The following is a 14,496-nucleotide window of genomic DNA, read 5'->3' as shown; positions in this document are numbered from 1 at the left end:
TCTAAATTTTTTATCACTTAAAAAATGTTAGACGTTTATAAAAATGTTCTTGATGTACACAAAAAATCTACACCGTGTATGGATAAAGATAGATATTAAAACATATATTTGAAAAAAAAATATCATGTATAAAAATATTTCCGATGTATACGAAAAATCGACAACAGAAAAATGTATGAATGAAAATATATATTTAAAACATGTTAATTATGTATTTGAAAGATGTTAAACATGAATAAACAAAATTCTTATTGTATACAATAATTGTATGATGTATATAAAGAAGTACACATGTATTTTCAAAAAAGAAAGAAAACAAAAGAAGAAAAATATAAAAAAGAAAAACGAACATAAATAAACAGTGAAGACTAGAACCCAAACAGAAAAACAATGAAAACTATAAAGAAACCACACAGCTGAAAAAGTAAGAGAAAGCCTTGTGAAAATGAAAAACCCTAATGATAAACATAAAGAAAAACACGGAAAAGGGGAAAAAGAAAATAAAAAATTGAAAACCAAAGAAAGGCGATGAAAGTTGTACGAAAAACACATAGAAAAAAAAAGAAAAGAAAATTCAGTTAAAACTAAAGAAAACCAATAAAATCATAAAGGAAAACAGAAAGAGAAAATGAAGAAAAATCAGACCACTTTAGCTAGTGTACAATAGAAGAAGATAAAAAGGCAAAACGAGTGAGCGAACACAGCGACCGAACAAGCAAAACACACCAAGCGGGCATCATAGAATAGCACACTTTAATGAGAGATGTGAGCAAGAGGCTTGAAGAAAGTTTATATTTTCAAAATCATATAAAGCAAGCCAAGAAATGAAACATCCATGGGTATTTTAACCTGAGTATGTGGGGAAAAGTAGAATGTTTAATGGATAAGCAGGCGACCCCTTTCAACAACCTGTTCCAATATTATGGGCGTTCTACTAGACCCTACTTTCTTGTTACACAACACAACTCGGGTGTGAACTGAGCGTAGCTCAGGTGATGAGGTTTCTTGTGGTGGAACTGACCCACCAGGATTCAAGTCCCAGACTTGATATTGATGGTCACATTTTTCTAAATTTCTTTCAGGCCTTCCGACGATGTGCGTTCAATAAGATGATACATTACTGTCGACTACGAAGCTGTTTGTGACGACTTTGTGAATCTCAAAATGATGTGCCGATTCAGTATCTCAAGGGTGCTCTTAAAGGTAGGGTGTGCGTACTTGCGTTCATATAATTGAGTGTATGTGCGTGTATGCGAACATCTGCATTTGTACCTTGTTAAAAAAACTCGAGTCAAGAGAGAGCTACATCTCGTAGTAGGCAAGATGCACTGACGGTTTTTCCCTGCGCTGCGCAAGATGTAGTGGGCTTGCTTGGGCCGAAACCGGGCGAAACAAAACCAGCATTGCACTGGCGGTTTTTTGCCTAAATTTCCCTGGAAAAAAAGGCAGTCCCAGCTTGTAAAGCCTTTTGTAGCGAGAGACACGGCGTCCCCCGGGGCAGCGCCGCCGCCGCCGCCGACGTGGGGTTGAGACGCCACAGCCAGGATGCGGGGCCTGACGCGGGCCGGAAAGCGCGCCAGTGAGATGGCCTTCAACGCCGGTGGCGGAGCCATCAACTGGTTCCCCGGCCACATGGCTGCCGCCTCACGCGCCATCCGCGACCGCCTCAAGCTCGCCGACCTCGTCATCGAGGTCCGCGACGCCCGCGTAAGCCCCCACCCCCACCCGCTCGCCTCCCATTACTCACGGCTATCCTGTTTCGGAAATGCCTCGCGTTGGTCACAGGGGAGGCAGGTTCCTGGTGCACGTAGGGTGTTCGATGAAATGGCTTTCCTACAGCGCCATCTTTTATTATGTCCTTCTCGCGTGCAACTAAACACATTTTGAAACCGAACATAAGGTCTCACTTCTTACTTTGTCACAAGTATGTAATGAATAATCAAGATGCCCGCCAAAGAAAATGTAGCAGCATCTACAAAGTTGACAAAATGTGCTTCATGCATTGTCATCATTCTAACTGCCTATTTGATGAGTGTTTGTTTGCCTCTTGTGATTCTGTTCCTCTGTGGATTACTTTCTTGCAACTGATGTAACTTATGATCAGATTCCGTTATCCTCAGCGAACGAAGACCTTCAGCCGGTGCTTGCAGCTAAGAGGCGTATCCTTGCTCTAAACAAGAAAGATCTAGCGAATCCCAATATAATGAATGTAAGCACCTATCTAGTTTGGCCAGCCTCCTCAGGCTGGAAGCACTATCTCTTGTTGAAACATTCATGAGATTTAATCCTGTTAGCATGCGCAATGAGATTTGGTGCTGATGCTGATACTCACAAGATCTTGTTTACCCCAATATGCAGATGTGGCTTGACCATTTTCAGTCATGTAAGCAAGATTGCATCTCATTAAATGCACATAGCAGCAACTCTATTAATCAGGTTAGCTAACTGTTACTGTCATGTTTATCCATTTTTCTTTGTGTAAACCTCACATGATATCTTCTGTATTACACTGAAAGCATCAATCAGATGTTAAAGCTCTGAAACTATTTGCAACTTTGAGAGCGGGGTTCATTTACCTAATTAGTAATTGTAGGGGTAACTGGCCGCTAGACGCCTAGACCACTTGCTGAAATTCTGTATTCTGCGCTGGTAAAGGTCATTCATAACCAGAGCCTTCCACTACCAGGGATTCTACTACAATTCTAAACTTAACCTACTAGGACATGAGCTGGCTTAAAACTTAATAGGACACATGATGACTGAACCTTCATAGTAACTCCCGGATCAATAGGAATATCAATTGAAGTAGGTTTGTACTAGAATTCAGACTTATGGAACTGTTTCTTGTATGTTATTAACTGGATTTTGGTATCTTTTTCGTTTCATTTGACTCAACCTCAGTTTGGCTCTGTAAGTATTTCAAGTTTTTAACTGCGCTGGCCTAGATGATGATTTGCTTCATTTAGTCCTAAGTGTAGGTTTTAAGTGTTTAAGACATCTAATGTTTTCTTCTGTAACTGACAGCTGCTTGGGCTTGTGGAGTTGAAACTAAGGGAAGCAATCTTGAAAGAGCCCACACTTCTTGTTATGGTAGTTGGTGTCCCCAATGTTGGAAAGTCTGCACTCATTAATTCCATTCATAGAATTGCCAGTTCTAGATTTCCAGGTATGACCAATATAACAGAAACTAGTGTAAAGCCCACACTTTGCTGCAGGTATTATTAGATTGTTTTAGTTAGTTTATTCTGAAATATTTATATATAAAATTTGTATTATTAAGCATAGAGTTGCAAAGTTCAAATGTTGTTGAAGTGCATAACCAAATTGAAATGCTAAATTTTGGTACATTAGTTTTCTGGCACAGTTAAGACAGTTTCAATGGTGGCATATTTTGGGAATTTACAAAGTGAATTTTTGTAATGTGGTAATCTTAAAAATATTATGTTTCTTGTCAATCTTTTTCTAATATGTTTTTCTGCGAAGAAAGATCATTTCACAAAGGGACGTGTCTTTCCACGAAGAGACGTCTTTTCACCAACTGACGTGTCTTTTCATGAAGAAACACCTTTTCACCAAGGGACATGTCTTTTAACAAAGAGACACCATTTCATCAAGGGATGTGTTATTTGACCAAAAGACAAGGCTATTTGTAGGTCTTAACTGTGAAGATTTAACAGACTTGATTGACCCTCGATATAATCCAATGACTGGTCTTTTTAGGGTGATGTGGCTTAACATGGGTGCTGCATTAGGAGTCAGTTTTAGAATAAAGAGGGATATTGTTTATTTCCTTGGTTATCCATGTTTGTTGTTGCTCTATTCCCAGTGAACGATAAGATGAAGCGGGCTAGAGTTGGACCTCTCCCTGGAGTTACACAAGACATTGCAGGATATAAGGTGAGGCTCTAAGGTCAATGGCACGACTGAATTTGTTAATTTATGTTTTCCAGATGCTCATTATCACTGTTCTAGATACCAGGAAAGACAACAGATATCATATGTTAACCTGACTGCTTTGTCAGTTATATTATGCACGTGAATGACTGTCCAGTTGAGTCATATTTGAGTACCTTTTTGTTTGTTACTTCATGTTATTCACGCATATTCAATACTAGATGTAGTATTCAATGCAAATAGGCACACATCCATGGATATGGACTAGCTGCTGGGAGCTTGGAATCTTTTTCCCTCTTATTCCTACTAGGAAGATACAAACTATGTTTTAACTTCAAGTTTTTAATAATAGTTAGTTTATATATACTGGCAAGTCTTGCTTTGCAGCTCTATCTGGCAACTAAATTAGTTACCTATGTGCCTTGAAGCTCACAAAATAGAAGATCTTAGTCACGGCACATATGCACAATCTTAGCTAAGATTTGGGGACAGCATAAAAACAAAGACACATGAGAAAATAGATGCCAGGAATTGCCTTTTTTTACTTCTGTGATCTCAATTCTCTTCGTTCTGCGTACATTTTAAACATATCCATACGACGGGCAACTTGGGCATGCAACCCACAACCTGGTACAATTCATTTAGGGCATGTTTAGTTGACTTCCATGCTGTACCCCACCTTTGTGCTACAAGTGTGGCAAGGCAGCAAAATTGGTTGCACACTTGTGGCAGAAGTTGGCTAGCAAATGACTATGAAAAGTGGGGTAAGAGGCTAAGAAAGTGTGTTGTGGCTGCGACCAAACACTTGCCTAACTTGTCTGCCTAACATTTGGCAAAGTGTGTCCTTGGCCCATATGCCATATGTGCCCCTGTCATCGCGCTCGGCTGGTAATTATTTCATTTAACCCCGACTCCATTCTCTTTCACGAAAACAATCAGCTCAGTAAATTTTCAACTGTCCACACATGGAACTGCTGTGCCAGTGACCCTTTATTCAAGTGAGTGCATTTGTAGAAGTACGAGCCATTTCAGGACAGTGCCCTGTTGTTTGGTCTCTTCTGTTATGATTAACTGAGTTCATTAAACAATGCAATGTTTTTTTGATAGATTGCAAGCCAGCCGAGCATCTACGTGCTTGATACACCAGGTGTTCTAGTGCCAAGCATTCCAGACATGGAAACAGGTCTAAAGCTTGCTCTGACAGGTTAGATTCTTATTCTGTACTGTCCTTTTCTCTGTGCCAACAATTATCTGAAGAGCAAGATTATTGGCATGCCTTCCTCGTAATGATTATCATGGTTTGTTTACTAGTTTTACTCTCCTCTGATATTTGGATTTTTCACATACTTGTACTGCCACATTGTAATATTGTACTTTTCTGTTTATGTACAGGAGCTGTTAAAGATTCGGTGGTTGGAGAGGAGCGTATAGCCAAATATTTATTATCTCTTCTTAATATTAGAAAAACCCCTCTACATTGGGAGCGATTGCTACACAGAAGAGAAGAATTCGATGAAGATCCAGATGACAGTTGTGAAAAAGGGTCTAGAGGTTCACTGCAGAGGAGGCAGCGTTTTAACAATTCCGATGCCTTGTATGTTCAGGTACTGGCTCTTATCAGAAAATGCACGGCATGAGCCAATTAAGCGGGCATGTCTCTCCAAACCCATATCCAGGTGCTATCATGCAAACTTTTCTTGTGTGTCATCAGCTGACATTAGGATGTATTAGATATATGAGGGTTTGAGGATCACATGGATGGTTATTTTGAAAATAATAATAACTCAGGATACTTACAATCAGTGTGATCCTTCCACCTGAAGTTTTTTAAATCAGATGCACTGGATTAGCATGAAATGGGTATGGTTCACATGTGATGTGAGCTTGCATTATTTGTAGCTTCAAGTCATGGTTTTTTTTTTTCATTAGATGCCACCCTCTTTGTTAATTGCTCTGTTGCACTCTATGCAGCTAGCTTGTCAGTAGCTGACATGGTAGTTATAAAGTAATTGTGAAGTGCTGGTGATTGATATCGCTAACCTGCTAGGTATACATTTATCTTTATCTTCATTTCTCTGCTAGCTGGGGCTAGCATTAAGCAAAGTTGTGTCATTAGCAAACATTACACATCCATCTAGTTTTTGTTAGTTTGTTTTCTGTCATACTCTGTTTTGAACTCTGCAAATTAAACAGTCAGCTTGGAGGTTTGCTCAGATTGTGTGTAGCAAAGTCGGATTTCAGCCAATTTTGTGTGGTTTTGCTGGCAACAAGTCCAATAGTGAATTTATTCACAAAATAAATTCTTCGCCATAGAATATCTATTCTGGCATGTCTATGTTACTATACATTAATGCTAGACTGTTGACATTTTATGTACCCACAATTCATTGCTTCGGTCATTTGACACTGCTGTATCATGGCCTAGTGTCTTGCAAAATTGTTCGAAATAATGATAACTTTGTCGTGCAAACTAGTATAGTACCATGGCAGAAGTTGATAATTTTGAAGCCACAATCTTTGATTCACTGCAGATTAAACTATCTGCACCAAGGTTTGCTTAAAATATGTGCGGCAAAATTGGATTTCAGCATATTTTTTGGCTGTGCTAGACTGCTAGCTAGAAGATCCGGAATCCACTGATTCCTCCAAATCTTTGGAATTACATGGTTCCAGCTCTTAGCGGAAAAAACAATCTCATCTCACCATCCACGTCTCTCACCCCCACCTAACCCACCTATCTCATCATCTCTCTCTTGCACAACGTGGTGGTGGAGATGGAAAGAACAGTGGCGGTGGGCATAGCAAAGGGAAAACAGTGGCACTCCCAGCGAGAAGGCGGTTAGCGGCGTAGGGCTAGCAGCGAAGCAAAATCAGCGGCGTCGGCTCGCAGGGCAGCGTGCAGGCGGATCGATTCATGGGCGGCGCTCCTCAGTGGCGGTGTGATGCCTGTGCGGCACTCCTTGGCAGCAGCTGCTTGTGGCGTCAGTGGCCAGGCATGAGCGGAGCAGCGACGAGCCTCGGCGGAGCAGCAGGGGAAGCCTGGGAAAGAAGCAGCTAGCACGCAGCAGCAGCACCAGAGAGTGGGAGCGGCTAGCAGAGAGAGAAGCGACAGCAGCATCGGCTAGTAGGGTGATTTGCTCTAGTGCTACAACATCAGCTAGCTGCTAGCAAGTTTCCTCCTTGTTTTCTTTTGTTTTCCCCTCACTTTATCACGTCCCATAGCATCGACCCTTGTTTTCCTGCATTCTTATAGCTGCTCTATCAGAGTTAGAATTCTGAGCATTGAAGGAAAAGAAAAAGGCTAGTCCACACTGTCCATGGTGTGGTTTATATAGTAATAAATTTTACACATGTAAAACATAGGCATCAGTATATGATTTTTCCAACAAAACGCTAGTCTTTTGTGATTTTTGCTTCTGTATGCTGGTTGGTGCATTGAAAGGTAATCTCACCCTTTTCTACACAAGAGGTGAGCTGAACCAAATTTATTCTATTCCATCTCTCGAACCAAACACTGAAATGTAACCATTCCATTGCACATAATGCCCACAACCAAGCACAGGAATGAAACCAACCCACTCCATGGAATGGAACCATGGCATTCCATTCGACTTTGTTCTCCAACAAAGCAGACCCATAATGGAGAATTTATTCGTGGATAAGAATTTAGTCGCCATGTATATCTTTTTTTTATGAGACCATGGGATATCTTTTGTTTGCATGTTTTTATTTTAGTATGATGCTAAATTATCAACTTTCTGTGTGCCTCACATAGCTTCAGGCTTGTTTTCACTCCAGCACTATTCTAGCTCGTCCTGCAAAATTGTAAGGAATAATGCCAACAGATGCTAATTTGTATTTCCTTATCTAATTTAGGGCCATGGCAGAAGTTGATAATGTGGTTTTATTGATTTGATTAATGTGTGCTCATAACATAGTTTTGGTCAAGTGTGCTGCATCCACGTGTAAAACCCACCATATTAGTTAGTGCAATTCTATCTATCTATCTATCCTACCACAGCAGTTATCATGCAATGCTGTAGTGCATTGCGCTGATGTGTGTCACTATAGTTCCTGTGTTGTGTACACCTCGGCATACAAGACATTAATAGTGGTTGAGATCCAAAAGGGCCCATATCCAGGTAGATGAGTCCTGCAGCACACTTTGTGCTAGTTGAACTCCCACCATGTGATTATGTCTATCTGCCATATCTTGTTAATTATTCTAATTAAATATAATTGAACTGTAAAATAGTACATTTTGTTGACTTGCCAATTATTTTCATGTATTTCTCTTTTTTTGCTCAGTCCTTTGTGTTCCCACTTGTTTGCTTCATCATTTCTGCTTGTGTGTCAGAGTTGATTTTGTGACTCGTCTTCAAGATAGCACAGGATAATAAACTTACACAGAACTTCCCACTATCATTTTTCTGTCCAATCAAAAGCTGCTCGTTGTTCATTGTTATTATGCATATACTATTCGTACGGTGCAAATTGCACATTTAACCTTAAAAAAAAACTTACTGTGCCCATGATACTGTGGTAATCAATGGTTTCCTCCCAAGTCATCTATTTCCTATAGGAGTTAACAACCTCATCCTCCTGTTACAGGACTTGGTGAAAGAGGTCCAGAGAACGCTGTGCAGTACAGCCATGGAATTCACAGGCAACCTCGATGAAGATAACGAGCTGGAAAGTCTAATTGACTCACAGCTTGTTGCCCTTCGAAAGGTGTTCAGAATACCCCACAAACCGCTTGATGAATCACATGGCCCGGCCTCCAAGAAGTTATTGACTCTTTTCCGATCGGGGAAGCTCGGCCCGTTCATCCTCGACGACCTTCCTAGCCAGCAGTGAAGGGGAAGATTCACTTGCCTTTGAGTGCCAGGTGATTGCAATCTTCTAGGAATAGTTTTGTTGTGAAGTAATGCAAATGTGTCACAATGTTCAGCACCACTCATAGATAACTAGAAGCAGACGTGTGCCTTGCTGCGCAGATTCCCTTGTAGGGTTTCTCCGCTTGCCTCTTATTTGGTGGTGGGCTCTTTGCCTATGTGGATTGGGTGCTCTTTCTTTCTTTTTTTCCCTGTGTTCTTTTCGTCCCCTTTCTCCCGAGATTTTGGTGGAAGTGGTTGTGCAAGGTCTTTAGGAAACTTTACGCACGTAGGGGAACCGATTTTGCATCATCAGCAGGTGGGTTCCTTGGACCGTCGGTGGGGCACCAATACGTACAACCCGTAGGCAGCAAGAATGATGCAGCAACAGATTTGCTAATCTTTTCAGTGCATGAGGTAAAGCAACCTATTTTCGGTATATATGTAAAGAGAAGTCTGCTAGTAGTAACTCTTTATGATTGATTAGAGTAGCCATGGTAAGCTGAAAAAGGTTTTGGATCTCCTGATGCTGTGAATTTCACTCATGATGCAAGCTAGAAATGTTTTGGATCTCTTGAATATGAGACTGAAAGACTAAGGTCCCGATTGGATTGCCGGATATTTCCCACACCCGTAAACTTCTACACTTGCATATTACTGGTTCCCAAAGAAATACATGACACGGGTTGTATTTGTAAATCCGATGCGCTGAGGCATGTATCATATACCAGCCCATTACCGGTGTATTTGAGGAAACAGGCGTAATAATTACCATCGTGATACGACGTTCCAAGCGCCAGGTCGTCTTGTCCACCGGTTTTGTTTACGGGGCTGTATTTTACAAGTGTAACCGGCTGGAAAACGCTATTCCAAGCGCGGCCTAAGCAAACTAGCCTAAACTACTGCTGTACACGCCGTGCAAAGAGTCCGGAGGCCCCCTTCCCCCGACAACTTGAGGTCGTAATCGGAGGAGAGCCATGGCAGATGACACTAGCAAAATGGGGGTGACTAGTAGCACAGCGGTTTGGCCACTTCCTATCTGCATGTTTTTTTTGTATGTGTGGTTTGCGACTTTGTGTTATCTTTTCTAACTCTATGAAACATATTTATGCTTTGTCATCTTACAGTTACTTACCTATTTTGAGACCACGCTTGCTACTTTTATTTATGCTACTTCCTCCGTCCAGGTTTATGATTCTCTCCTTCAGTTTCGAGCCTAACTTTGGCCCAAAATTAGAGTTATAAATTAGTTGTTATATACCACAAAAAGAATATAATCAAATCCGTAAAACAAACCACCAGAAGAGCATGGAATCAAAAGTTAACTAACATATCTAGATCACAAAATATATTGGATCGTTATGCACACAGAACACCGGAAAGATGCATGGAAATTAAGATAAAACATTAGCTAGCACTGAAAAATATAATGCCAATCAAGCATAGAATATCGAGCACACACAGCATGTTCATGTATTCAGTATTTGAATACCTCAGCCTTGTGTTGTTTCATCACACAAGGACTTTACAAGGAGAAATTCAACCTCAAACAGTTTCTTTCCCGTCGAACAACACGATCTCATCACAGTAGCCAGTGCTCAAGCCGGGGAACCGCAAATGCTGAGGACGGTGGTCATCGACCTTTGCCTACACTTGTATTACAGCCTCCACGCTTCGCGCGAGGGCCACGAATCCTATGTCCAGTTTGCTGACATCGTTGGAGATCCATCCACCCAGCTCGTCGTCGAAGTGTGCATGGATCTCAGTCTCGGCATACGCTGAGAATAGTTGTTTGTCGGATTATCCGCCCCCCTTCGTTTTTCACCCTACAAATGCCAGATCAATCACGTACATTCCTTGACAAGGGCTACAAAGAGGCAAGTAAAAGTGTTCCTGCTGCAATTTAAACAACAATCTTGTGCATTGTTGCAACAAAGAGGCAAGCTAGTATACATCCAGTTTCCGATGCATTAGAATGCACTAACAGAACACATTAACTCGATATAAACATGCATCTACATGATAAAACCACCTTCCTTGTAAACTATTAAAAGCAAGTCTCTGTCGGTTACCTCCTCCTGCTGCTCCTCAATTCTGACAACACCATCTCTGTTACGGTTCAAGACATAATTCCGCCGCCGCTCCAGGTCATCTCGAATGGCAATTATTCCATACACGCTAACGGGACCAAGGAGCAACCTGGAGCCTGGCAAACACAGGTAGAAGAACTGCAGCATCGGTTTTGCCGTGCAATCTCCGAGAAATGACGGAGCTGGATAGATGTACGTCGATAACAAAAGTAAGTTGGTAATTAGAAACACTGCATACATACATACATACATTGCAGCACAAAAAGGAGCAGATTACTAGTTACTACTAGGAATAAATAACACTTACTGGTGGAAGTGTCATGGGTGTTGTACAGAGTGTGGTAGCAGTACCGGTTGTCGCGGATGCACACCGCCGTCGCGTGCGGAAAGGGGGAGGAGGGTTATCTTTTCTCTATCTCCGCCACTTCGCTCGCGAGTTCATCTTTCCTGAAATAGGTCATTGGGAGTTGGGATACCCTTTTTCTGTTTCATCTGAATACATAATGCAAGTAAAAGGGTAAAAGGAGTTCTGAAAGAAAGACAGACACAGGCCCGACTGATCCAAACTACTGACCTACACTTTGATATTCAGGGGAGGAGAGCGATTCCTTGCAAGAAAGAAGCAGTAAAACTAGCACGTCAAAACATACGAACACGGGACATGAACTGCATCATCCTCGGATCATTCTTTGGGGTTCAGGTAGGGTTGATGTTGTCCCCAATGTAATTTGGCAGCTTGATCCATAAGCTCGAATACTCCTACATCCCGCTTCTGCTTTGCAAATCGGCTAGTATTCTTCCAACCTTGATAACGGGCATTTTTTTTTTCCAACCGGGCTCACACCCATTTTCATTAATTTTGCAATCAACGGAAATACATCAGTCTGTTTGGAGTACTAGTTCAACAGAGTTCACTAACTAGGCATCAAACCATATAGAGCGACTACCAGCAAAAGGGGACTGAAAGGGGGGAGCGAGTTGGCGCATCGCCAGAAAATCCACTGCATGATGACCCTGAAACGGACCATCAGCTATGGGGCGAAACCTGACGACACTACAAACCACTGCTCAAACATAGGACCGTCTAGGGGATAAGACTCTGTAAAAGAGGACCAACAGATCACAGAAAGGATCCAGCGGGCATCAAACCCCAGTTGATAACGGACATTTGGCCACGGTAGGTGAAGACCGCAGACATCTGAAGGAGGACGCACAAGTTTTCGCGGACGTTATCATCTCCCCGCCTCCCTCCAACAAGTCCTGGCCCACAGTAGCGTCTGCTAGACGCTCCTCTAGTTGCCGCGCCTATCCGGCAAAGACAATTTCCAGGAAGGTGCTCATGGTTTGGAGCAGTGGCTGGGTTCTTCCACGACTCTGCAATATTTATCACGCAGATTGTGCGGCGCTTTAGCGGGAGTAAGGACGGGGTGTGGCGGGGCTGCGAGATAGCGCCGCTGAATACAGGGGACAACACTGCGGCTGCGGTGTGATTGGTGGCGAGCTCCATTTCTGACAGGAATGCAGCTGCTACCGGGTTGGAGTTGACAAATCTGGGTGTTTTGGTAATGCAGGAGTGTATAAGGAAATATCACTATATTTTGTTTTCCTCCAATATTTTATTCAGAGTTACATACACTGGGTACTACAATAGAACATATTAACGATACAGCATTGGACCTTTCACATAATACGTAATTCCTAAGGCAGGTGGATATAAATATAGGACTAGCTACACATAGTTTTGCTAGCTAAGCATGCAATAGGTGTGTTGATCAAGTCATTCAAGAGGTGTTTTATCGTCTCTCTTTTACCATGTGATCATTCTATTCCTATGTTTTGTTTCCTCTTGCAAAAGCACAAGAAAAATAGTGAATACTTCATGAAAGGAGAAGTTCAATCTCAATCACAGAGGAACAATGATAAGTCCATGATGTCAAGCTCCGATTCACAAGTGCCAATCGCAAGTGCAAAATCTATCAGCTGAGAACTCTGGAATATTGGAGGAAAACAAGAGATGAAGAGCTACTGCGCGGCAATTTGAATCTTTAGATTGACGATGCAGCCATGTGCCAAAGAATGTTGACTGTACTTGCTAATATCTGAACCGTCGAGTAAATAGCCAATGCTTGGATGTTCTATATACGAGTACAAAATGAGAATAGCTGATACTTGTGTTTTGCACTCCACAAAATTGCAGCTGGGCGCCTGTGTGAACAAAAATGATGGATTGCATTCAGAGCTGAATTTGTTTTTTACCGGAATGGCAGGTGCTCTGCCTTTTCATTGTAGTAGGGGAAAAACTGTACATACCGAGAGTTTCAGCAAGAGAAAACAAAGGAATTTCATGTCCTGTGCTGCACCCAGCAACCCGGCTGTACAAGTCTGACAGAACTGCTCCCTCGCCTCCATAAGGAGGCCTAAATCATCTCAAATCAGCAAACAGACCCCCTGAAGATACGCCTATTTCTCTCATTCCAAATGTTCCACGCCACATATGTCGCAGCCATGCATTCATCGATCACTTCTCCTTTCCGTGTAAGCAAGCAGGATTTGTCCCACCAATCGTTAATCGAAGTGGCATGGAGTGCGACAGCAGCAGCCCTTGGGTACTTGTAGCCATGTGATGCCGGACCTCCTTGCAAAGGGGCATTTCAAGATCAGGTGGTCAGCCGATTCGAGAACCTGAGCGCAAGCACAACACATATCCTGATGCTCCCAACCTCTTGTAAGCAACCTATCAGCCGTCCAGAGTCTGTTTTGGAGCAAGGTCCACACCAAGACTTTTATTCTTGACTCACTTCTGAATTCTGATCCTCCATACCATACGTTTAGCAGGCGGGGCAGTGGTAGGCGTGTGATGAATTGTTGTATATACGCCGACTTGGCAGGGTAAATCCAGTAATTGTGGTGTTTAACATGCATTTTGGTGGGTCTTTGATGACATTTGCACAATTGTGGTGGTTTTTTGCAATTTACTCCAGCAACCGTGGTCTGCTTATGATGGGTGAGGTAAAACAGCTGGGGCGCCACCTCCCTCGAAGCAACTCAATCCATCCATCGATCAATCCAAAAAAAGGGGATATTTTTGTGCAAGATTTGAAGAGTTGCATATCAGAACTATCACAATGAGTCGGTGTCCTTTTCCATGGTCTATCATGATTATCCCACTCAAACCAAAGCCATCTCAGTCTCAGTGCTCCGCTGAAAGCGGCAAGGTCTTTGATGCCGAGTCCACCGACAGACTTTGGCACACAAATTCATCTCCACTAGTTTACCAGGCACTTCCCACCATGAGCCTCCTCATAGGCATTCCACAAGAAGTTACTTCTCATCTTGTCCAACTTTCTTCCCATTCAGGGCTGAAATGATGAATGGGTCGATCATGGATGGTAGCTAAGTATAAGATGTACCACACCAACCACCGGAGGATGCATGGAAATTAAGAGGAAACATTAGCAAGGCCTCAAAATATAAGGTTAAAATAAGCAGAGAAAATGCACGCTATCCGCGCACCACATGTTCTTGTAGCCAAACCTTCTGTTGTTCATCACACAAGGGCTTTACAAGGAGAAATTCATCTTCTACCAAATTACAAAACTAGAGCATTATAGGCCAACTTCTGCACTTATTTGATCAAG

The 14,496-nt window shown here is 42.2% G+C and overlaps 1 protein-coding gene across 2 annotated transcripts; it reads left to right on the top strand.

The window, feature by feature from the left end:
• The first annotated feature begins 1,438 nt into the window (after positions 1–1,438).
• LOC123110126 (short integuments 2, mitochondrial) lies at positions 1,439–8,974 on the top strand. Of its 2 annotated transcripts, none has more exons than XM_044530572.1 (8): positions 1,439–1,707; positions 2,105–2,209; positions 2,359–2,436; positions 3,025–3,166; positions 3,827–3,897; positions 5,002–5,098; positions 5,287–5,498; positions 8,506–8,974. In XM_044530572.1, the coding sequence occupies exons 1-8, from the start codon at positions 1,546–1,548 to the stop codon at positions 8,749–8,751; spliced, it is 1,113 nt and encodes a 370-aa protein (XP_044386507.1). In that variant the 5' UTR covers positions 1,439–1,545; the 3' UTR covers positions 8,752–8,974. The 2 variants fall into 2 exon arrangements, with proteins under 2 accessions (XP_044386507.1, XP_044386508.1); XM_044530573.1 differs by having other exon boundaries at positions 1,502–1,707; positions 2,121–2,209.
• Positions 8,975–14,496: the final 5,522 nt, after the last annotated feature.

The sequence above is a fragment of the Triticum aestivum genome, chromosome 5B, assembly GCF_018294505.1.
Source record: "Triticum aestivum cultivar Chinese Spring chromosome 5B, IWGSC CS RefSeq v2.1, whole genome shotgun sequence".
Lineage (NCBI taxonomy): Eukaryota > Viridiplantae > Streptophyta > Magnoliopsida > Poales > Poaceae > Triticum > Triticum aestivum.
This window is presented reverse-complemented; position numbering and strand designations above follow the sequence as displayed.